Raw genomic sequence first — 25,503 nt, forward strand, 5'->3', positions numbered from 1 at the left:
TAAAACCCCTCTCAGTCTCAGTTTTCTTATCTGTGAAATGAAGGAATTGAGCTAGGTAATCTCTAAGGTATTTCTAAAGCTATAAGCCCTCTGGAAACCTTTGAGTTGGCTCATCAGGACCCAACTCAAGTTCCACCTCCTTCATAATCCTTGATTTTTCAGAGCCAGAAGTGTTGTCTCCTTCTGCACTAACATAGTACTCTATTTCTCCTGTGAGGCTGACATCTACAAGTTCCTTGAGGGCAAGGAGTCCACATGATATAGTAGAAAGGGTACTAGAGCCAAAATTTAAACATCAGCTCTGCATTTACCACCTGTGTGATTTTGGTCCAGTTGCTTTCCCTTTATAGGCCTCAAGATTCTCATCCATAAAATGGAGGTAGTGGAGAGGATTTGGATCAACTCATCTGGAAGTTTCCATTTAGTTTAAAATCTATGATCCTATTTACTTTCTTATTCGTCGTTACAAGTCGACCAGTGCCCTAAGCCAAGTAGAATGGTAACTAGGGGCTCTGGCATGTGAAGCAAACATCTCAAAATGCACCTGGATATGCCACCACCACCATAGCAGTGAGGATAGTTGTCTCCTGCTGGGAAAGTTGCTGCTGAGAAGATAGAACAGAGCAGGGTGAAGGATGGGAGCCAGAGGGAAAGCTCATCATCTGGTAGCTTGCATTTTTATCTAATCCTTGACTCAATGCTAAATTCAATAGTATCTACCTATGAAATGGGTTCAAGGGTCAACACCCTGTAAGTTTTAGGAAAAGCTCCAGTTGTCAGCCCCTGGCTGTGACACAGAATTGTAGAAAGTATTCAGCAGACATTTACTACGTGAATGAATTCTCACCAGTCTTGAAGATATCCACAAGAGTCGCAGTGTATTTAACAAAACTATTTTCTTCAGTGATGGATAAAATCTTGACTTTATAAGCTAAAAAAAAAAGAAAACAGAGTTGAGTCCTTCCTCTGATACAGTAACACTATATCTCTATACAAGTTTAATAAGCTTCTTTTGAAATCCAGACATATCTTCATTACCTATAAGTTACAATAATTACAAAACTGTTAACTTTGTTCCTAGAGACTTAAATTGATTTACTTTAAGGACCACGGAGGTATTTCTCATGCCCCTAAAATAACCACTTAGTCACACATTGTGGCAAAGAATTGCAAATCCTGCTAATGGGGAAACTGAAGCTGGTGAATTGCTTGAGTTCAGGAGTTTTGAGCTACAATATGGGAAATCTGATCAGGTATCTATACTAAGTTTAGCACCAATATGGTGAACCCCTAAGAGTTTTTCTACCAAAATTTTCTAGGATCAGAAATCTAAAGACAAAATAAAAACACATCCAATATTGTGGTGTCAGTAAGACCTTATCTAAAGGGCATGCAGTAACTGCACATGAATAATCTATATCAAATTGCTTTCCTTCTCAAGGAGGGGAAAAGGGAGAGAGAGAATTCAGAACCCATTTTTTAAAAAACAATGTTAAAACATTTTTGTCTACATATAGTTGAGAAAAAAATAAAGTAAAACTGATAAAAGTGAAAGAAATACAAACCCACTGCTTAGAGCAGGTGGGAGGGCCTCAGATTCCTCCTCTTTTACACTAGATGGTGCCTTCTAGCTCTACCATTCTGTGATCTGAGGTACCTCTTGATTTTATACCTTTATATGTAAAAAAAATCTATGGATATTCTGGATTTTAGACCATTACTCTTTATGGAGAGCATAGGAAGGACTAGGATTTAGAGATTGGGGACTAGGAAATGCTTCTATTGTTAGAGAGGGGGAAGGGAGCAATTTAATTCTGTTGAGTCTGTTTTCCCTAGAAAAATTAAATAAATCCTCAGTGGATTTTCTTTCTCTTGGTCTAAACTACATAGCTAATATTTAAGAGACCATCTGTTGCTAAAAGAGATTGAGAAGAATAATTGACACAAACAGTATTTCCCCCCCAAGTTTCATTTATTTAAAAGTTTGCAAAAAATCTTTGCTAAGTACAATCAATGTCTGAAGCAGTACAATGTCAAAGGAGAATGCTGAAGGTGGGTTCTAGCTGTAGTTCTGCTACTAACTGCTTGTGTGTCTTTGAGCATGACACTTCCCTTCACCAAGACTCTTCTTCACTGTTTGGATTAGAGGAGCACCAAAGGCCTTTAAACTCTAACATTATGTGGCCCAACATTTTATGTTCTAAAGAACCTTTATGCTCTCACATTCTAGGACATTACCTTTCCTTTTGAGACAAAAAAAAAAATAAACCAAAACAACTATAAACCACCCATGTTGTACATCTGTATAAAAATCCAGTCTGAATGCCATTCTTCCATTAAAATGTACATTAAAATACACCAGACCTTTGGGGCAAAAGAGAAATGAAACTGAGCAGTTCTCTTTATAAATGTGTATGAGATTTACTTACTTTTTTTTTTTTGCTTTTTATGTTTGAAGTTTTTTTAATTGAAATTCCCAAATTGCCTTTGCCCCTTCTGAATCAGTGGGTAGCACACATTCCCCACACATTATTTCTCTGTGGTTTCTGAAAAGCTCTCTTGGAATATATTTTCATCTTTGTAATCCAAAGGAATTCATTGGGTAAAGCATCTCAGTTGTGCATGCATGTCAGTCTTATTACTGCTAATGAAAATCATATTTCTGCACTGAAGGACACACAATTGGGAATTGTTCCTTCAAAAAAGAACACATAGGATATTGCAGCCATAGAATATCTACGTAATTTTGATCCTTTTAAATGTCCTTCTAAATTTTGTATTCTTGAGCTTCATTTTCACAGGACAGTAGGTAGACTGAGTAAAATGACATAAAGTGCAGTGGGATTTCAGTTGAATTCTTGAGTTTAAATCCTGGATCTTATTTACCTTTGGTAAATTATTTTGTTTTATTATTATTTTTTTTAAGATCCTTACTTTTTTACTTAGTAACAGTTATAAGACAGAAGGGTAAGGGTTAGGTTAAGTGATTTGCCCAGGGCCACACAGCTAGGAAGTATCTAAATCCAGATTTGAGCCCAGATCCCCTCAGTTCCAGATTTGGAACTCTGTCTATTTAGCCTTCTAGCTGCCCTGCTTTAGGACTTTAGAGAAGCCATGTCATCACTTTGAGTTTTCAGTTTCCTCATCTGAAAAATGGGGCCAAATTACATTTTCATTGCCCAACTCATAGGGTTGTCATAAGGAAGGCATGACAGAATCACATTGTGAGTACGATAATACATGCACTATCTTCTTACTAGAACAATTATGAAAAGAAAATGAGATAATATAAGTGAAGTGCTATAGAAATATGAGTTATTGTTCAGACTTACCATATGCAATGTCTTGTTGGCAGGCAGCCTCCTTTCTGGCATCAGCAGAGATCATCAAGTCTAACTTTTCCTTCATTTGCCCACAATCCGCTGTTGGTGTGGTTTTTTGGTGGTAGTTGTTGTTTTTCAAGAAATATATAGTCAGTATGAGGCAATGACATCATTGCAAGAGAGCAGGGTTTCCCATAGGCTCCTGTTCAAGCCATTATAATTTTGGAATTGCTCATGTCCTGAGCTCCCACCCCATTACAGTAAAATAGTTCTGAAGAAGTAAGTCGCTATATCATTAGCAGAACTGGCCAACCCACAGTCCTGGCCCAGTGCCTTGCACATAGTAGGCACTTAAAAGTGTTTGTTAGATTAGATTAGGGCTTGAGGGCCCTGTTTATTCTCTGGAGTTTCATGTATAACTAACTCTCGATGGGAGTACGAAGGAAAAAAATGTTATTATAGATAACGTTCTTCCCTCCCCCATTCCCTACCCTTTACCTATAGCTCTATTGCACTGGAGACCACATGTTCACTCTGGAATTGAAGACCCTCCCCAATATGACTCTATCCTCTTTTTTTTTTTAAATCCTTACCTTTTGACTTAGAACTAATATTCAGTATTGATTCCATTTAAAGTAGAATTTACCTTCCACACACCTGCAGGTTGATCCATCACATACTTTTTCCAGTTTGCTCTGGAGAGGGCTATAAAATATGGTACACTGTTTATCTGAAGCAAAGAACAAATTGGAAGGATAATAAGAAAAGGATTTCAAGTGTTTAATGTAGTTGCCTATCTCTGAGTTTCTTACTTTTAACAAATCATAGAGGGAAGGGTAGGGGCACAGGGAGGGTTTTTATAATTTGGGGCCCAGGAAAAAGTAGAAGTTCCTATCATGACATGGTTTTCCTTAGTGGTGTGCTAGAAAAGGCTGAAAAACCAGCTCTCAAAAAATTATACATCATGTACTTTTAAATTAAACTTGTGTTATTAACATTTTATCCATCACTTTCTTAAGTCTAAATAATCAGCAAAATAATAAATCAAATACTGATTTATAGCATTTGCTGATTTCAAAAGTATAAATGCTCACAATGAAAATTTAATAGTTGGATCTTGTTAACCATTGCAAGCTGGCTCCAGCAATCCTTAGGAAGTTATGCAAACATAGATGACAGGCATTTTCCATTTATACTTTGGGACCTACAAACTGAGACCTTGCTAGTAGCATGATGTATAGAAAAGAGTCTTAGATTTGGAGGTAAGAGAGACTTTGGTTTGAATTATGGTTACAGCACTAGTTATATGATCCTGGACAAGTCTTCAACCTCTTTTAAAATCAAAATTTTCATCTGCAAAACGGAGATACAAATACTGGTGTTTTCTTAATGGGTTGTTGTGAATAAAGTGTTTTGTGAATCTTAAAACACCATGGAAATGTGAACATTTGTTATCACCATTATGGATGGAATAGATGTAAAGATGTTAATACCATTGGTTCTCTCAAGGCAGGAAATGAGGGGCATATCTCAGGAGAAAAGAGGTTTATGGCATGAAGGTTGGAAGAGGAGTAGAACAGTATTTGGGGATGAGACTTTCTTAGATTAGGAAGTTTAGAATTAAAACATTCTATTGTTCATTTAACTCTTAAGGATTCTAATATCTTTTTACCATCTTATAAACAAACCTTCAACAATGTCTTGAGACTAGAAGGGATAAGGGGCATTGAGTGTCCAAGCAGATTGTTATTTAGGGTTGTAATATATAATTGAGGGAGTACTATAAGGATGAGAATGAGGTTAGGAGTCATATTAAACATAGTGGGTCAGATCTACATCATTAAAAGGAAGACAATCCCCAAATATCCCAACATGGTAACGGTTGGTAAATGGTAAAGACATTGGGCAATATTGGATGACAATGTTATTAGTTGGAAGTAGTTGGAAGTTGGAGTAGTAGTGTTATTAGTTGGAAGCAAATGGAATGGGCTAGGAAATGTATTTTTCCATGGGGCAAAAGGAAGCAAAGTTCTTCATATTTTACTATTAGACCATGGCTATTTCCCAGCCCATCAAGGTGAAAAAGCCCTAGAATGGATATATGGATAGGCCTTTTTCATTGCTTGTCCATTTCTATGGTAAAGAATGCTAGTCACTGAGAAGTGAGTTGGACTGTAATGACAAGTGTATATGGGGGGAAAGGTGGAGTAATTTGAGGGAAAAACTAGGTAGTTCTTAAGGATTTTAAGAAAGTTTCTCTTGCCATGAAATATCTCCCCATCAAGTTGGCTCAGTGCCTACAGTTGAACTATGAAAAATTCATTCCTTTATGTTTTCTGTTCTAGGGCTTTCCTACAAAAATACAAATGCCTTCCCAGGAAAGTAAGCTATTCTATCTTTATTAACTATTTACACATTAGCAGGGGCTTAACTTATTGTATCAATTTCCAAAGTAAGAGAATGGGACAGAGGGCAAATTAGTTTGGATTGATGAAAAGTGTAGAAAAGCAGTTACCAAGTCTAGCACACAGCTTGAAGGGAGAAGACCTATGTGGGACCCAGTAGTGGGAGAATTCCACAGCAGAAAAAAAGGGAAATAATGTGGAGAAGGGGTCTCTGAGTAGGGGTAAGTACCCAAAACAAATATTATCAGCTTCACATTTTTACTGAGGCTAATTTGAAGAGAATCAATATCATATAGTGGACAGAACAAGGGATTCAGAAAAGCCAGGAGACAAAGGTTAGTATCTTACTTGCTCATTAGGAGACCTTGGACAAGTCATGTTCCCTCTCAGGGAATTTCCCTGTTGCATAGGAGGAAGGTGGGTTTTGAGAATCCCTTCTAGTTTTCACATTCTATGTTTTGAATCTTAGCTCATACTTTCTATGTTCTTAGATTACAAAATGTGCCATTGAGGAAATTGTAAACTTTGAGTATAGGCAGGTACCTGGTCTGTGGTATTCATATACTGAGAATGTAGCAGGACTACGGAATCCAACCTCAAAAAGCTCAAAGATCCGGAATCGAACACAAAGGAACTTATCAGAAGGAATCTGTTTAAGAAGTTTCAAGATTTAAGGAAATCACATAGAAAATTTAAATTCATCAAAAAAAATTTCTGGCTAAATATATTTGAATCACAGTAGTAAAAATTATGAAATGAAGGACTTACTGAATTCAGTTGCAAAATTACATGCCCATCTTTGATTTCATAACTTGTTAATAGTTGATCAACCCCATTGGTGAGCTAAGAGAAGAAGGAAAATAACAAATTTAATTTTATATTGCTTTTACTTCTTTATACAAATATGGTACAGTAATTATAGAGCCACAAGGTAATGCAATAGATAGAATTCTGAATTTGATGTCAGGAAAACATAGGCCTGAATTCAAATTCCTGCCTTAGATTAGTAATTAGCAGTGTAGCCCAGGCAAGTCACTTAAATGAGGATAGTAATATGATTTGCCTCCTTGCTGTGAAGAAAAAATGAGGCAATATTTATAAAGTACTCATAAACCTTAAAGCATTTTGGGATCTAACTTTTAAAGGAGATGGAGAGCTATGCATCTTTTCCTTATGGTTTTTTAAAATGTTCCATTACATTTATACTTGCAATCCTTCAACAGATCTTTACATACTAGGCATGCAGATTAGCCACAGAAACAGAGGGAATTCTGCCCTGGATAGCAAATTTCATCCAGCTTTATGTATCAGAACTCTCTATCATCTTTAATTGGTTCCAGGAAAGCAAGGTGAAACAATTTTGTAACACAACCTTCTTTCACGGGAACAATTTTATAAAAGTGTTATTGGCCAAATGACATCATTGAGGGGGTATTACAACTTTGTAGTGAGGTTTTGATTACAATATATTAACAATTATTGTGAAATAATGTTGGTCAGGGTAATTTTAGATGGGGCTACACCCAAGGCCTGAAATTCTAGGAAACAGTATCTTTAAAAATAATTTAAAAGGTAGAGCCAAGATGTTGGAGTAAGAGGCAATATTAGAATCTAGCTCTCCCTCTACACCTCCTCGGTAAAGATTTAAAGAATGTATCAGACTGAATTATGATTAAGAAAGCCAAGAAGTCACAGTGAGTCATTTTTTCCAGCCCAAGGAGGCTTAGGAAGATGGATAGAGAGGTCTGTGAATCCTGGGAAAGAGATCTGACCCCAACTGGTATAGAGCATTCCAGTGGCAATGGCCTGAGAGTGAGTTGAGATAGGACACAAGGAAGAGATGCCTGGGGATCCCTAAGCCAGCACTCAATTAAAGAACAGATGCTATCTGGCAGCTCTATTGCCTACCATCCAGTGTTGGATTACAGATCTAAGGTGCAGAGGAGCGCTTGGGAGAATTGGCCTTGGCTACATTTTGAACACAGGACAAGTTTTGAGAAGCAAATAGTAGCTGTGTGGCTCTGATCCCTGGAGTAGAGAACAGAGCCCCAGACCAAAGGTGAGCCAGCAGTTAATTTGCTTTGAACCTGCAGTCTCTCAGCAGGCCAATAATGAGTCAAGCAACAGTCTGCTGAAATTTCCAACCATAGGAAAGCCAAAAGACTCAAATCTGGGTCAGGAACTTGTCTCAAACCAGGTGGGCAATAAACAGGGAAGCTTAAGACACAAACACAGAAAAAAAAGAATTACTTGAAAAAACTCTACAAGATCTACTTCAAAGACTAAATGTAACATAGACACAAATCCATTAAGAATTCCTAAAATATTTAAAGCAAGACTAAAACAAGGCGTTAAAATGATTTTTAAAACAAAATGAAATAAGCAGAGGAAAGAATGTGAATGAGGCAAGAACTAGAGAAGAAAGATATGAAAAGAGAATTGATAGCTTAGAAAAACAGGTATATAATCTTACTGAAGAAAATAACTCCTTGAAAATCAGAATTGGCCAAATGGAAGGTAATGACTCCACAAGGTATGAAGAAATAATAAAATGATAAAAGAGAAAAATGACAAATGTTGGAGGGGATATAGAAAAATGGGGACACCAATACAGTTGGTGAAACTGTAAACTGATCTAGCCATTTTGAAGAGCAATCTGGAATTATGCTCAAAGAGTTATAAAACTATGTATACCTTTTGACCCAGCAATACCACTATTAGGTTTATTTCCTTTGGTGATCAAGGGAAAAGGAAAAGAACCTATATGTTCTAAAGTATTTATAATCACTCTTTGTGGTAGTAAAGAATTGGAAATTGAAGGCATGCCAATCAATTAGGGAATAGTTAAACAAATTGTAGTGCATGGTTGTGATGGACTACTACTATGCCAAAAATAATGATAAAAAGATTAATTTTGGAAAGACCTACATGAAATTAGGAAGAATGAAATGAGCAGAACCAAGAGAACATTATATACAACAATAGAAATATTATTTGATGAATGACTTGTGTATGTGTACTTCCAGAGAAAGTACTGATAAAGAGAAATGTCAGACATAGTTTTTTATATACATATTTTTTGTTAAATTATGCCTTCTCTAATTGGGGGGGGGGGAGAATGAACTGGGTATTTTAATGTAACAAACAAATAAATTTTAAAAAATAAATAATAAAATACAGTCAAAAGACTGAGGAAATAGGAAAAATATGTGAAACATATCCTAGGAAAAACAACTTTCCAGAAAACAGATTGAAGAGACGTAATTTAAAAGATAATTAGATTTGCTGAAAACCATGGACAAAAGAAAGAGCTAGACATCACATTTCAGGAAATCATAAAAGAAAACTGTTCAGGTATCTTAGAACTAGAGGACAAGGTAGAAAATGAAAGAATATACCTTCTGAAAGAAATCTCAAAATGAAAACTCAGAAGTATTATAGCCAAAATGTAGAGGTCTCAGGTCAAAGGCAAATTATCATAAACAGTCAGAAAATACAAATTCATGAAGCACAGAGCCATCATCAAGATCATACAAGATTTAGCGACCGCTTCCATAAAGTAGCAGAGAACTTAAAATGTAATATTTTAGAAGACAAAGGAATTAGGCTTACAACTAAAGCATAGCCCATCCAGCAAAACTAATAATACTACAAGGGGAGAAATGTATCTTTAATGAAATAGAGGACCTCCAAGCATTCCTTATTAAAAAAAATCTGAGCTGAATAGAAATTTGATATAAATACATGGGAATAAAAATAAATACATAGCATAAAAAGTCAAGAGAAGATAAACATGAATGAAGAATCCAAAAGGACTAAATAAGATTAATCTTTTTACCTTTGTATGAGGGAAGGGAACGCATAAATAACTCCAGAATTTTATAATCAACAAAGGGTCATAGATGGTATCTAATTAGACAGAGGCCTTGGTGTGATTCTGTTGTAGTTTAGATAATCTAAAAAAAATGAATGAAATAGGGGAAACTAGGTGTCTCAGGAAATAAAGAGTCAGACCTGGAGGCTGGAGGACCTGGGTTCCAATGTGACCTCAGACATTTCCTGGTTGACTTAGTAAGTCACATAATTGCAATAGCTTGCTTTTACTACTCTTCTACCTTAGAACTAATTAGTATTGATTCTAAGACAGAAGGTAATGGAATGGTTGGATAAAAGGAATGTACAGGAAGCAAGTTGAAGAAAGAAGAAAATGCAAGAAATTTTGTCACATACATGGGGTGAGCAAAGAGAAGTTTATATAAAAAAGGAGGGTCAGTGAGATGTAGTGGATTACTCTTGAACATCATTCTCTTCTGAACTAGTTAAAAGGGGGAAGAATATATATACAAGCAGACAGGTACAGCAACAGATCTTACCTAAAATGAAAATAGGAAGGAAAGAAGGTAAGGGAAGATCGGGGAATAAGAGAAAGGGTAAATCAGGGTAAGCATTAGTCAAAAGACAAATTCTTAAAGAGGGTGTAGAGGGGGGGAAAGAAGGATAGAAAGAGAAATACACAGTTAGCAATCATAACTGTGAATGTAAATGGGATGAACACATCCATAAAAAAAAGATAGACTGCATTAGAAACCAGAATTTAACAATATAGTGTTTACAAGAAACATCCTTGAAACAAAGAGACATTCAGAGAATTAAAATAAGGGACTATAGCAGAATTATTATGCTTCAGCTGAAGTAAAATATTCAGGAGTTAAAATTGTGATCTCAGACAAAGCAAAAATAGACCTAATCAAAAGAACTAAACAGAGAAACTACATTTTGCTAAAATATAGCACCATATGAATAGTGAACATATGCAGCAAATGGTATATCATCTAAATTTTTAAAGGAAAACTTGTAAGAAGAAACAGGCAGTAAAAAATAGTAGGGGATTTTAACTTACCCCTCTCAGATCTAAATAACTTAAACAAAATAGGAAACAGAATGTCTAATAATCCTATCTTAGAAAAAAAAATTGAACAATCCATAAGTGAATGCCCTAGGAGAAAAAAAACCTTCATTGATAGATTTTAAGTAAATTCTACCAAACATTTAAAAAGCAATTAATTTCAAAACTACACAAACTGTTTGAAAAAAAGAGGTAAATTCTTTCTATGATGCAAACACAGTCTTACTATCTAAACCAGAGAAAATCAGACAGAAAATATAGACCAATTTTTTTTATCAAATCTTGATGCAAAAATTTAAAATAAAACATTAGCAAGGAGAATGAAGTAAAATATCACAAAGATCATATATACTATGACCAAACTGAATTTATACCAGTAATTATGATGTTCAATAATAGGAAAACTATAAACATAATTGACAGTTTCAATAATTAAGCCCACAAAAATCATATTATTTTGAAGATTTAAATAAACTTTTCTGACAAAATACAATAACCATTCCCACTTAAAAACACACACACACACACACTAGAAAATATGGGAACAAAGAAAGATTTCCTTAAATGATAAGTGATATCTACCTAAAAACCAAGAGCACAGGTTATCTACAATGGGGATAAACTAGAAGCTTTTTTCAGTAAGATCACAAGACAAACAAGAATGCCCATATCACCATTACTATTCAGTATTGTTTTAGAAATGCTAGTTATAATAATAGACAAAAAAATTATCCCCTTTTGCATATAATGGTTTACTTAGAGAACCCTAGAGAGTCAGTTCAATAGCTTATTGAAACAATTAACCTAAGCAAAGTTAGGGATTTATAATAAACCCACACATTTAAATGTTCATAATTTCTCTGTGTTACTGTCAAAATCTAGTAGAAAGAGATAAAAGAGAAATTTCATTTAAAACAACTACAGATAATATAAAAGACTTGGGAATCTTCCTGCTAAGACATACATGAACACAAATACAGAGCACTCTTCAAACAAATAAAAACAGATCTAAGTAATTAGAGGAAATATGAATCACTTATGGATAGACTGAGATAATGTAATAAAAATGACAATACTACATAAATTAATTAATATTTCAATGCCATTCCAAACTACTAGAGAATTACTCTATAGAGTTGGTGGGTAGGGAATCATAAAAATATTCATCTGGAGGAACAAAAAGTCAAGAATATTGAGGAAATTGATTTTTAAAATGAGAAACTCCAGCAGTCCCAGATCTTAAAGTATACTACAAAGGCATAATCCTCAAAATAATTTTGTACTGGATAAGAAATAGAGGAGTTGATTAATGGAACAGATTATGTTAAAAACCCACATGCACACCCACACACACTCACCCACAAGGAAATGAGCATAGCAACAGAGTATTTGATAAGCCCAAAGATCCTAACTATTGAAATGGCTAGTCAACTCACTAATTAACAAAATTTGTTAGAAAAACCAAATAGTAATCTGACAGAAAGTAGGCATAGATCAACACCTTATACCATATACTAAAATAAGCTCAAAATAGGTACATGATTTAGACATAAAAGGTGTTACAAGCAAATTAGTAGAGCATGAAATTACCCATCAGATCTATGAATAAACAAGAGATTGTAAGAGTCATACAAGGTAAAATGGATAATTTTGATTATATAAAATTAAAGTTTTTGCACAAACAAAAGAAATGCAGCTAAAATTAGAAGAAAGGGAATTGGGAAAAACTGTGTATAGCAAGTTTTTGTCATAAAAGTTTCATTTCTAAAGTGTTTAGGAAAGAGAACTATTCAATTGGTAACCAAAGGATATAAATAGGCAGTTTTCAGAGGAAGAAATATAAGCTAACTACAGCCACATGAAAAATACTCTGTCACTAATTATTAAAGAAATACAAATTAAAGCAGCTCTGAGGTACTCCCTTACCCCCATCAGATTGGCTAAGATGACAAAATGAGAAAATGACAAATACTGAAAGGGATTTAGAAAAACAGATATACTACCTCATTGTTACTAGAGCTATGACTTTTGTCTAATTATTATATAAAGCAATTTGGACCTATGCCACAAAAGGCTGTTCAACTGTACATATCCTTTGACCCAGGAAAACTGCTACTAGGCTGATGAAATAAAAAGAAAGAGGAAAATAATACATTTGTACAAAAATATTTAGAGCAGCTCTTTTTTGTTGTTGTTGTGAAAAGACCTGGAAAATGAGATGCCCATAAAACGGAATAGCTGAACAAATAATGGCATATGAATCATGAGGAATACTGTTGTGTTTGATATAACAAATATGAAGGGGATGGTTTCTGAAAAACCTTAGAAGACTTGCATGAACTGCTACAAAATGAAGAGCAGAACCAGAATAATTTATAAAATAGAAACATTGTAAAGACAATCAATTTATGAAAGACTTAGTAACTCTAATCTAACTCATAAACCAAATCTCAATTCCAAAGGTCTCGGCATGAAACTTGCTATTCATCTCCTGATAAAGAACACTAATAGTGCAATTTGAAGTATATGCTCTTTTTTTCTCTATATTTATTTTTGAGACATAGCTAATGTAGAGGTTTGTTTGTAAAAGTACATAATTGTAATGGGTTTTACGTTTCTTGTTTTCTCAATGGGGAGGGGAGAGAATAAAAAATAAAATAATTCAAATTTTAAAAATGAAAACAATTTAAAAGATTAGATCCAATACATTATAAAGGGTAGGGCCCATAAAAATATTTGACTGAAATCTTTGTATTTACAGCAGATAAGTCTTCTGTATTTGCACCAATTCCAGTAGACAAAGCTATGTCCATCACAGCATGAGAAGACTCAGATGATGATTCTGTTTCATTGTGCTTGTAGCTAAATTGGAAACGAAAGTAAATATTTTAGTAGATAAGATACCTCAATTAAAGATTTTCTTTCTCTTCTTTTGTCTGTGAATATTTAATCCCATATTTATTCTTTTTTTAACCATTACCTTCTGTATTAGAATTAATATCAAGTATCTTGGTAAGAATTGGTAAGAGCTAGGCAATTGGGGTTAAGTGACTTGTCCAGGATCACACAGCTAGGAAGTGTCTGAGGCCAGATTTGAACCCAGGATCTTTTGTCTCTAGACCTGATACTCTCTATCCACTGAGCTGCCTAACTGCTCCCTTCATTCTTTTCATAAACTATCAGCAGAAATGGCAAAGTTGGATTGGATTGGTAGTCAAAAGACCTGGGTTTGGCTTATAATTCTGTGAACCTGGGAAAGTAATTTCACTTCACTGTGCCTCAGTTTCCTCATCTGTAAAATAGAAATAATAGTTCATGTATGGTCTACTTCAGAGGACTGCTATGAGAACCAAATGTTATGATGCATGTGAAATGCTTTGACAATTTAAAAGCACTGCATAAATTAAACTGGTATTATATAGGAAATGTTTTCTTTAGGTCTAGTAGTTATGACAAATAATTCATTTTGATTCATTGTTATCAGAATATAGAATAGTAAAAGAGCAGAAAGGTACTTTAAAATGGAATGTTAAAGATAGAAGTGGCAATAGGAACATCGGATGTTAATAGTTGGGAAGAACATTAGAACAATGATTACTGATCTTATGAGGCACGAGGTCCCTTTTTAATGTCAAAACTAAATTTGTGGATCCCCACAAGCTAGTAGTTTAACTATTGTCATCTGTTGAGTTCAGAGGCAATGTGGTGGAGTGGAAAGAAAGCTGAATGTGGAGTCAGGGACCTGCATTCAAATCCTGGTTTTTCTATCTACTACCTGTTTGATCTTGGACAAATCTTTAGGCTTCATTTTCCTCAAATGTGAAATGAGGAGGTTGAACATCTAAGGCTCTTTTCCTCTGTTAAATCTATGAGTCAGAATAATACATGATAACTTCAATGTAATATTAATTCAGAAATATTTTGAATTAATTTATAGTTTATTAGTCATATCAATATACATTTAAAAGTTTTATGAGACTTTCAGTTTACAGAATATGAGACATTTAGACAATCTATAGAAGTTATATTTGCTTATTTACTATAGTCATTTCCTGAGACAAATCTCTTATAATTCTGCAGGCCACCAGGGATTTGTGGTTCACAGGTTGGGAGCTACTGTCTCTGACTTGAAGGCTTAGAGCCATGGTGGCGAAACTATAGCATGTGTGCCACAGATGGTATCCAGAGCCTTCTCTGTGGACACATACACCATTACCTGATAGAGTTCATTACTAGAAAGACAGAGGGACTTGTGCCAAGCTGCTCCCCTCCCCATCTCCATGAGTCTGAGGACATTCCTCACTTCCCCTGCCCCTCTGCCCAGCAGCCAATGGGAGCACTTCCCCTCTCCCCTGTCTGGGTTAAAGGGGGGGGGGGTATCTGTGACCACAAAAATATGGTTTCAAGACTGTGAATTGCTAAAACTGTAAAGATAATTTTAGTGTCTTGAATTAAATAAAAAATAAATGGTCGCCACGGGAAAATTTCCCAAGTCAGCTGGGTTTTATGGAGATTTTAATTAATACAAATGAAGGAATTAAGGGAAGGGAGAGAGACAGAGTAAGAAGAAATAGTTAGCCTGAAGAGATACTAGTCAGTCTTTAATCACTCACCACAAGGTTGTTCCAAGCAAAACTCTAGTGTTCAGAGAGACCCTCCAATTCATCTTCCAAACTCAACTCCCTAAGTTCAGAGAGCCAGCTCCTCCACACTAACCCCAAAAACTCCAACCACCTGAACTGGGTTCAGATAGCTCCTTTTAAAGAGAACTTTCTCTTATGTCACCTCCCCTAAATTGTCACATCTACCAATCACAGTAGACGTTTTTCACAGGACTGTCCATTCTTAATTCACATCTTCTTTTGTTAAGCCTTCCCTGAGTAAACTAAAACTTCACACTTCTTGTTAAGCTTGCCCTTTGTAAGTTGCTTGACATTTTAGTGATTAATTTAACCTTTATAGGTACTTAGCACCCTTTTGTATTAGATCTAAAAATAGGCTTAACTTAAGGGCTTTTGCCTCACTGTAAGTATGAGTTGGGGACTTTTCATTGTTCAGTAAGGAGTTTACAATTTTATCTTCCCTGAAGGTATGCCTAAGTATGGGTGTAATGTAAAGTTCTCAATACATTCCTGATTAAGTACCTTCATTTGTTACAATAAGGGAATAACCTTAACCAAAAGTTCCAAAGTACAGTCTGAGCAGTTTTAAGATTCACAGTGTCACAGCACAAGATTTCTGGAGGGGGATGGGTGGGGCAAGGCATGAGGTCTCTAAAAGGTTTGCCAGTACTGGCTTAGAAGATAGGACAGTGATAGCAAATCTTTTAGAGACTGAGTGTCATTCTCTACCCCCCTCCCCTCAGTGAGTGCTGGGAATGCCTCACCTCCAACCCCCTTATTCCACACTGGGGAGGGAGGAAGCCCTTCCATTGGGCTGTTGGGAAGAGGGGTAGATGATGTGAAAAAGTATCATCAGGCATGGTGGAGAGGAGGAGGGGAGCAGTTCTGCTCAAGTCCCTCTATTTTTCTAGTAACAAGCTCTGGGGGGGGGGGTGCATATGCCCACAGAAAGTACTCTATGTGTCATCTTTGGCATGTGTGCTATAGATTCACCATCACTGGGATAGGATATTAGAGCATGGAAAACAGAATGGGAGATTTGGAAGAGATTCCAAATGTGAGATGGTAAAATATAGATCCATTAGGGAGGGAGGGAATCTTAGAATTCATTTATTACAATTAGTTTCACAGATGAAAAAACTGAAGCAAAATGACTTTTCTCAGATACCACACAATTTACTTGGCTGCAAAACTGGGAGTAGATCCAGTTTTCCTGGTTCCCAGGCCAGGAATCTGATGCCTAGCATCAGAGTTGAAGAGCAAGGCTGTTGACCTTCAAAATCACACCATGTCTTCTACTGACAGTTTGGGATGTGCTCTCTAAGATAAGAATTTGATTTTGAGACAGTAAATTCTCTGACTAATGAGATTTAGCCCCCAATTAGCAACTTAAAGGCACACCTGTAGAGCACCCAACTTCTCCTCAACTGGATGAGGTGTTTGTGGAACAGAGCCAGTTCATTCCAGCTTGCAGATGCAAACTCTCCAGTTAACCATACCCAAAAGGGGCCCCGGAGTTGTGGGCAGAGTTTCTATGAAAAGGTTGCTGGAGCCCTTATGACTGGTTTCCATGGAGAATGTTTAAACTGTGGAAAAGGAGCCTTCTTTTCAAAGCTTTCAGGGCTGGTGCCAAAGATGGTGAGGACTCCTCCCTCAGGGCAATTTTGTTCTGGGAGAAGGAAGAGTGGGGAGGGGGTGGAAAACTGCCTTTTCTTTCCTTCTCAACATACCAGAGGAGCTACAAAGAGAAAATGACTGAAGAGGTCCTCCAGGACATAGTAATTGTGTGACAGTGTTTTTAATCTGGAAAAAGACAATCTGAAAACTTGAGGACAGAATTTCTGACATGAATAGTTCAGTTACTCTTGGAATTTGCTCAATCTAACTTTTGTGTCAGAGAGCCAAAACCATATTCACTCAGCCTTCATTGAACACATTGTCCCAAAGCCATAAATATCGAAAGATAGCACTTCAAAATAAAGAAGAATCACAGTTTTATTGGCTGCCTTGCCTCAGTTTCACAATGGGCAATTAGGCTGCTTTGAGAATCAAGTCTCTTGTACTTAGTAATAATAGTAACTCACATTTCTCTAAAGCACCACAGCTGGCGGACTACTTTCCTTATGAAAGCTCTGTGAGGTAGGTAGCAGCACAAAGATTTTCCTCTCATTTAACAGATGAAGAAATGGAGAGTTGGATAGACAAAGACTAAGGGAGGATTTGGTTATGATGGCCTGGTTTATATCAGTCCTATTTATAAATATTCTATATAACATATTTATCGAGTTAAACATTAAAACGCATATTTTTTCATATCTTCTGAGCAGTCTCAAGACAATGAAAAGAAGCTATAATTCAATTTAACACATTTATTAAGCATCAATTATGCATAGGCAGTGTGCCATAGGGGATTAAGGCTAGCCTTGGAGTCTGGAAAGCCTGGGTTCAGTTCTTTTCTATCATGTATGCTAGCTGTGCTACCATGAACAAATCACTTGAAGTCCCAGAATCCTCAGGCAACTCTATATGATTATAAATGAAAGAGAAACTACTATGCATAGGGGTAGGGATTAGGGGATGGACTGGGAAGTGGATAGAGCATAGGGCTTCAAGTCAGAAAGACTTGAGCTCAAATCTGGCCTCAGAGAATTACTGTATGTCCCTAGGTTTAACTCAGTTTCTCTGTTTGTTGTTGAGTTGTTTCAGTCATGTTTGATTCTTTGTGGCCTCATTTGGGGTTTTCTTGATACTGGAGCAGTTTGACATTTTCTCCTCCAGCTCATTTTGCAGAAAAGGAAACTGAGTCAAACTGGGTTAAATGGCTTGCCTGGGGTCACACAGCTAGGAGGTGTCTGAGGCTACATTCCAACTCAGGAAGATGAGTCTTCTTGACTCCAGGACTACTGCTCTACCCTCCATACGACCTAACTGCTCCCCTGCTTCACTTTCCTCAAGTGTAAAATGGGGAAGATAATAATAGTGCCTACTTTCCAGGGTTGTTGTAAGTATAAAATGAAATAATATCTGTAAAACACTTAGCACAGTGCCTGGAACAGAGTAGGCACTTAAGAAACATTTGTTCTGGGGGCAGCTAGGTGGCTCAGTAGATTCAAAGCCAGGTCCATAGACAAAAAATCCTGGGTTCAAATTTAACCTCAGACATTTCTTAGCTGTGTGACTCTGGGCTAGTCACCTAACCCCCATTGCCTATCCCTTAATACACTTCTGCCTTGGAACCAAAACACAGTATTAATTGTCAGATGGAAGGTAAGGGTTTAAAAGAAAAAATACTTGTACTTTACCTTCTGACTCAAGTATTTGATGACTCTAAGTACTATTATGGAGAAGAGAATATTGTTGGCTAAAGGTGAAATTCAACCCCATAACTTCTATTTATGGGAAAGGAATTGAACTTACCTGGCACAAGCTATCATGAGTTTATCTCCAGATTCTTTATATCTTCCATAGCTGTTATCTAATATGAGAAACAATAGAGTTATATAAATACCATTTTCTTAGTTATTTAGGAATCATAAAAACTAAATAGGGCCACAGACATAGCAAGTACTTAATAAGTGTTTGCTGAACTGAGCTACATTTAATATATTAAATGCTGTATGATATGAACATATCTATATGATATGAGCATATGATATATATATATATATATATATATATATATATGATATAAATGCTTATATGCCATTTGGAAATTGATAGTAAATTTAAATAGAAATTTATGAGTCCTAGGAGAATAAGACTTTTGGCTATTTTTCTCCCTTTATATTTGAATATAAGATCAAATTACCCAGGGACTTCCTCAGCCAAGTCCTGGTGACCAGACAGGGAGGGAGACTCCTACCTACCACACACTTCTTGGCTTCTGTCTTGGCCACAGGAACTTCAGTCAGGTCCTCCAAGGATGTCTTTGTACAGTTTATTCACAGGTATCCCCCAGTGGTCTTTGCTCCACCCACTTAGACTCTTCTTGAACACATTCTTTAATGTAGTTTAATATAGTAGAACACTCCAATGTTCCCCCTATGTTAGTGATTTGCAACTCCCAGCTCTACTGTACAAATTCTAGTCCCCATTCCAACTTCTGCCTACCTTACCTCAACACTCCTTTCCTGATATCCTACTTCAACTGTCTGCACCTTCATTGTGCCCTCCAGAATGCTTGTTCTTTCATAATTATTCATTTTTTTCACTTTAAAACTTCTTTTCTTATTCCACCCATCCTCTGGCATTCACAAAGAGTTGAATTCCTCTTGCTGATATGGTTTCTCTCAACACCCTTTTTAGTATGCACAGTTAGGATTTTAGGGAGGAATTGGAACATTCTGCAACTTTCCATATTCTCTGCCCACTACTCTCATTTAGGAACCTCTCCTTTGGAGTTTATTCAATTCAAATTTATCGCCCTATTCAGATCCTGATGACTGTTATTTATTAAGCTCCAGGATATTCTCCGTCTTTCCAGATTGGTTCACAATCTTTCTTTTCATCATAACTCCTGCCTTCATAATAGGGAATGTGTATGTGTATGTATATATGTATAATATCTATATATTACTTTATTTTATTATGTACTATATATTTTATTTTATTATTTACTCATATTTATATTTAATTTTATATCATATAATTTAATATTTAATATATGTATAGTTATATATGAATATATTCCATGCATGCACACAATACATACATGTATATATAGATATTATAGATCTATGGATTGACCTTAGCTTTACAGAGATGGCCATACATGTGATCTTACCATCACCCATACATACTCCTCTTCTATATATGTAAACTCTGAAATTTTATTTTCAAATCATAAACATTTCCCTCTGTCTTTCAGTACCTAACCCTGTTATATGTCCTTGCTGGTTCCTACAGTTCCTCCCTTCAGCAATTCTTTCCCAGGTTCTCACTCCAGCACTGGTTCTACTCTCCCTCCTTCCCTATGGTAATCCCTTGGTGAACACTCCATCTCCCATCTCCACACCTTTGCATTCACTGCCTCCCATGCCTGTAGAGTTCTCCCTCCTCACCTCTTCCTCCTAGTTTCCTTGGCTTCCTTCAAGACTCAGCTCAAATCCCAATGTCCCCAGCCAATAGTGCTTCCTGCATTGAGAATGCCACCCACATATATTGGACACATTTAATTATTTTTATCTTTGTCTCCACCATTACAGTGGGAACTCTTTGAGGACAGGATGCCTTCTTGCCTCCTTTTGTAACTCCAGCATTTAGCAAAGAACATGGTACATGAGAGGTGATTGTTGTTGATTGAATGATTTGGTCCCTTAAGAACACCAGTTCTGGAGTCAGAGCATTTGGGCTCAGTTCCCACCCCCGACACTGTACCCTGTGTGTCCTTGGGGCAAGTAACTTACCTCCCTACCACTCAGTTTTCTCAGCTCTAAAATGATATGATTAAAGACCTCTGTCCTCAGTTTGAAATCTATCATCATACAAACCTATGTGGCACCAGACTAAATACTGAAAATAATTTTAACTTATTAAGGGCAGGTGGTTGATGCAATGAATAGAATGCTAGGCCTGGAGTCAGGAAGACCCGAGTTCAACTATAGCTTCAGACACTTGCTAGGCTCTGAACAAGTCACTTAACCCTGTTTGCCTCAGTTCTCTCATCTATAAAATGAGCTGGAGAAAGACATGGCAATCCACTCAATATCTTTGACAAGAAAAACCCCAAATGGGGTCCCAGAGATGTGACTTGAAATGACCAAACAACAATATAAAATACTTTTCTTGAAGGGATCTTGTTGAGTTTAAGAAGCATTTATAGAAAGAACAATAGATTGGAAGTCACCAGCCTGGAGTTCAAACCTGAACTCTGCTCCTTGCTATCTATATTACCTTGATAAAATCACTTAGCCTTTTGGGGTCTCAGGTTCTTCTGTAAAATGAGCAGGTTGGATTAGATGACCTTTAGGCTCAAAGGCTAAAGTGTATACTTTATATGAGCACTATACTAGGCACTGAGGATACAAAAATAAATAAGTAAACAAAACAATCGAGGTCCTGAAAGAGTTTACTTTCTACTGGGAGGATGCAACATAAACAGGTAGGTAAATATGAAATAATTTGCAGAGGGAGAGTGCATGTACAAGCAGGAGGATTACAGAAGGCTTCCTGTGTAGCAGCCCACCCCTAGCTATGGGCAAGGGGAAAACAGTCAGTCTTGAGCATGCTCAGTATTGCTCATGGCTGGGAAGGCCTCTGACCCTTGACCCCAGTTTCTCCCAGGTTAGGCGGGAAAACAGGTTTCTTTGTTCTCCCCTGGTTAAGAGAAACCACACCTATGCCTTGTCATTAACCAATGAGAATCATCCCTATGTACTGTGTATATTTGCATATCAAAAACTATAAGTAGCCCAGCAAGCTCCGCCTCTCTCTCTCTCTCTCTCTCTCTCTCTCTCTCCTTTTCTTTCAGGCTAGCTGATGGCTGTCCTTGCAGGAGCTTGGCCTCTGGCCAAGCTCCATCTTTAATCTTTCTCTATTCACCTCTCTGACCTGTGTGGTATGGATCTCAGGACTGGTAAAAGCCTACGGAATGGTCCTTTGATCAGAGCTTAGCTGTGGCTCATTGATAATTAATAAAGACTCATTCTGACCACCTCATATCTCTAATTGGACTCCGTCATCCCCCTCGTGGGATTCAAAACTTCTATCCTGTCTCTATCTTCCTACCTTGTGGCTTCTCTCCCCTCTGAGAGAGCCACATCCTGCAATAGGGACAAGGTGAAAGAAAGAGTGATAAGGGGGAACAGCCTGTGCAAAGGCCTGGTGGTGGGAGAGAATACAGGGTATGAAGAGTGCCAAGGAGACTCATTTGGATGGAATGCACACAGTGGGAAGGGTTTTCATGTGAAACAAGCTGGAAATGTAGGCAGGACACAGAGTGGGAAGTGCTTTAAATGACAAACTGAGAGTTGGTATGTTATCTTAGAGGCAAAGGTTGCCACACTGAAGATTTCTGAACAAGAGAGTAATGAGGTTGGACTTGTGCCTCTTAGAGATAATTTTGGCAACCATGTGGAGGCTAGATTGAAGAAAGGAGACAGCTAATGCAGGGACACTAATTAGGAGGCTATTGCAAAAGCCAGATGAGAGATGATCATGAGGTCTGAACTAACAACTAAATAGGGGAGTCAAAACCAAGATCAATAACTTTTCTTCCATTGGACCTTTACAGAATTTTGCACCTACATAAGTCAATTAGAAGTATATTTTTGTAAAAGCCCCATGAGAGCATAATGATCATTTATCTTTGTATCAGGCCAATCCACAAAATTTACATCACACCACCACTGTGCCTGATCAGAAAAGGAAGTGGGCTGATCACATAATGAAGATGAGAGACAATATTTTGATTGACAGCATTATCTTTCTGTGTCTCTCTCTCCCCCCATTTTTTGACTTTTTAAGCTACTAGAGGGACAGGGACTGTTTTTCTTTTTCCTATTTGTATCTTCAACATGTAGCACAGTTCCAGGCACATAATAGGTGCTTAATAAATATTTATTGATAGACTATTTTGGGTTCCTTTCAAGATATTAAAAGAACAAGTGGAAGGAATCTTGACCACTGCATTGCATAGCACACTGTTCTCTGACAAGATGCCGGGACCCATGTCTCTGTGTCTATTCAGGCTGTTCTCTAAACCGGGAAGTCTCTTACTTCTTATCTTCATCTGCTGAATTCTACCCACTCATCAAAATCCATTTTAAGTGCCACTTCTTCTAGGAAGCCTTTCTTGCTTCACCCCACCTTTGCCTCTAATGATAACAACCTTCCCCCTCATACCTCATCTAAGATTTTGTTTCATAATTCTCTAAGTGACTTGTCATGTAACATTGTAAATTATAATAGCTTTTTGTGTTGATGTCTCATTATTTTACAAGACTATCAGTTCCTTGGCGGCATTGTTAATCCCTTATGGATGATGATTTGTGGACAGATTACATAGGATGTGAAGGTATGAAGAGATTCTGATCTGCAGTTATGGAAGTGGCTATACCATTAAGATTGCAGAATTAGCAAAATACTAAATAGGTTGGTCAGAATTATTTCCCGATCAATGAGTCCTGTAAATAATTCATTTAGCTGTAGTTGTTCTCACTTGGAATCTCAATCTATAATCCTAAAGACTGGATCTCTATACTTAGAATGTTTATTTTTGAAGTATCTTTTTTTAAATTCAAGGTAGATTTTTCTCAGATGTGACCTAGTGCTTAACCCAAAACATAGTTGAGATTATATGTGACTGACTTACCTTCCAACTCTTGGGTTTCAATTTTCAGCTCAAAGCTACAGACCTCCCCAGAAGTACCAATTTTATGGACAACTGTCCTTAGCTACAGAGGGAAAAATAAGGAGAGAGAGATTGGATTTAAAAGGGAAGAAAAGGGAATAAGGGTGAAACCAAGAAAACAGGGTACAGGACCCAGTTGAACTTTCCCAACATTCCCCTGGAGACATCTTTAAAATAATGACTCAAATCAAATTTTAGATCAGCAGAGTCCACAAAAGGTCAGAGAGAGACATTTTTCTTGACTAAGACAACTTGGGATATCCTCAGAAGAAGTCTGTAACATTGGGGTGACCACAGGCTCAGAGCACAACAGGAACACCAGCAGGGAGCCTTGGAGTTAGCTGAAACAGTAGCAGCTTTGGGAGCTCTCGGGCCAGAGACAATAAGAAGGTCAGACTGTTCAGAAAGAAAGTACAGGGGACTCTGCTGGCCTGGGATGCAGCTGGCACTGATTGGCACTGCTATTGCACACAAACAAGTCTGGGTCTCAGTTCCAGGACACTGGGGTGGGGGGGCAAATCTTGTGATTGGTTATAAGGGAGCAAGAGCCCCAGTCACAATTCTAGGACCAAGAGGAGCTAAGTTCCAAGGCCAAGAAGAGCACTAATACTTGTGGCTGTAGGGAAACAGGAACTGTTCCTGGGTAAACACCAGAGGGTAAACTAGCAGAGCAGGGACCACAACGTTCCCAGGATAACACCACTCTGGAATCACCAAAAGTTTGCAGACTCTAGAACCAACTCTGAAAACAGTAGCATGAAAAATCCTGAAGCTTGGAACACTACTCATCAACCCCAGATGAGCAGAGCACAATTTAACATAAAGTTCAGAGTGAAAAAATATGCTAAGAAAATGAGGAAACAATTGAAAAAAAGAACTTGACCATAAAAAGCTACAACAGTGGCAGGGAAGACCAAAACAAACTTTAGAGAAGTCAATAATGTGAGAACACCTACAAATGAAATCTCAAATTAAAATGCTAATGACTCAAGGCCAGAATTTGGCTGGAATACTCTATTTTGCCATCTTGGTTCCACCAAAAACTATTAAATTTGGCAATTAATTTTTTCTAAGCCCTTACCTTCTGTCTTTTTTTTTTAACCCTTACCTTCCATCTTAGAATCAATACTGGGTATTTGTTTAAAGCAGAAGAGTGGTAAGGTCTAGGCAGTGGGGTCAAGTGACTTGCCCAGGGTCACACAGCTAGGAAGTTTCTGAGGTCAGATTTGAACCCAGATCCTCCCAACTCCAAGGAAACTGAGGCTGTACTATCTCCATATGTCCAGTCTTTTGCCTCTGAATGTGAGCAACTGGAGGAGGCAAGGACTATCTTTGCTTTTCTTATTTGTATCCTCAGAGCTTAGCACAATGTTTTGCACATAATGCTTTTTCTTTCATTCTTACTAGTCAATCAGTTGAGTAGATATGAGTAGAAAAATGGCCCCTTGGGATGGAAATAGATTATACAAACCATAGTGTGTAGTATTTAGAACAATCAATTGCATGAGTCAGGTCAAGGATAGTTAGTGATTGGGCCATTTGAAACTGAGAGAACAGGAATCAATGCAAATGTCTTGGAAGTGTCCCCTTCTGGATCTCAGGAAGTCTGGGTTTACCCTGGGAGCAATGCCAAAGTGGGATGTATTTTGGGAAGATTGGAGAATTAAACAAACATGAGTAGGCAGAGAGCCCTAGCTTGTGTGTCCAGTTGGTAAGACTGAGCAGGCCTGGGATTCTGTTCTTCCCACTGAACAATTCCAATTTTAGGGACGGTGAAAAGAAAAGTCCTGTCAGTAGATGAATGGCACAGTGCTCTACCTCCCCAGAAATCTCTGCATGGAAGAAGAATGGGACACAGTGGATTCTGAGGCAGAATATCACAGGGTGAAAGATGAAG

General features: G+C 37.2%; 1 protein-coding gene across 1 annotated transcript in view; it reads right to left on the reverse strand.

The window, feature by feature from the left end:
- Positions 1–25,503, reverse strand: part of C5 (complement C5) — a 115,966-nt gene that overhangs the window by 4,941 nt on the left and 85,522 nt on the right. Inside the window, exons 32-39 of the mRNA XM_056812030.1 lie at positions 23,568–23,649; positions 18,674–18,731; positions 13,394–13,496; positions 6,497–6,571; positions 6,272–6,377; positions 3,970–4,053; positions 3,333–3,422; positions 848–931 (exon numbers count right to left, since the gene is read on the reverse strand). Coding sequence (XP_056668008.1) covers positions 848–931; positions 3,333–3,422; positions 3,970–4,053; positions 6,272–6,377; positions 6,497–6,571; positions 13,394–13,496; positions 18,674–18,731; positions 23,568–23,649 — 682 coding nt within the window. The remainder of the gene's footprint in view (positions 1–847; positions 932–3,332; positions 3,423–3,969; positions 4,054–6,271; positions 6,378–6,496; positions 6,572–13,393; positions 13,497–18,673; positions 18,732–23,567; positions 23,650–25,503) is intronic.

This window comes from Monodelphis domestica, chromosome 1 (genome assembly GCF_027887165.1).
Source record: "Monodelphis domestica isolate mMonDom1 chromosome 1, mMonDom1.pri, whole genome shotgun sequence".
Classification (NCBI taxonomy): domain Eukaryota; kingdom Metazoa; phylum Chordata; class Mammalia; order Didelphimorphia; family Didelphidae; genus Monodelphis; species Monodelphis domestica.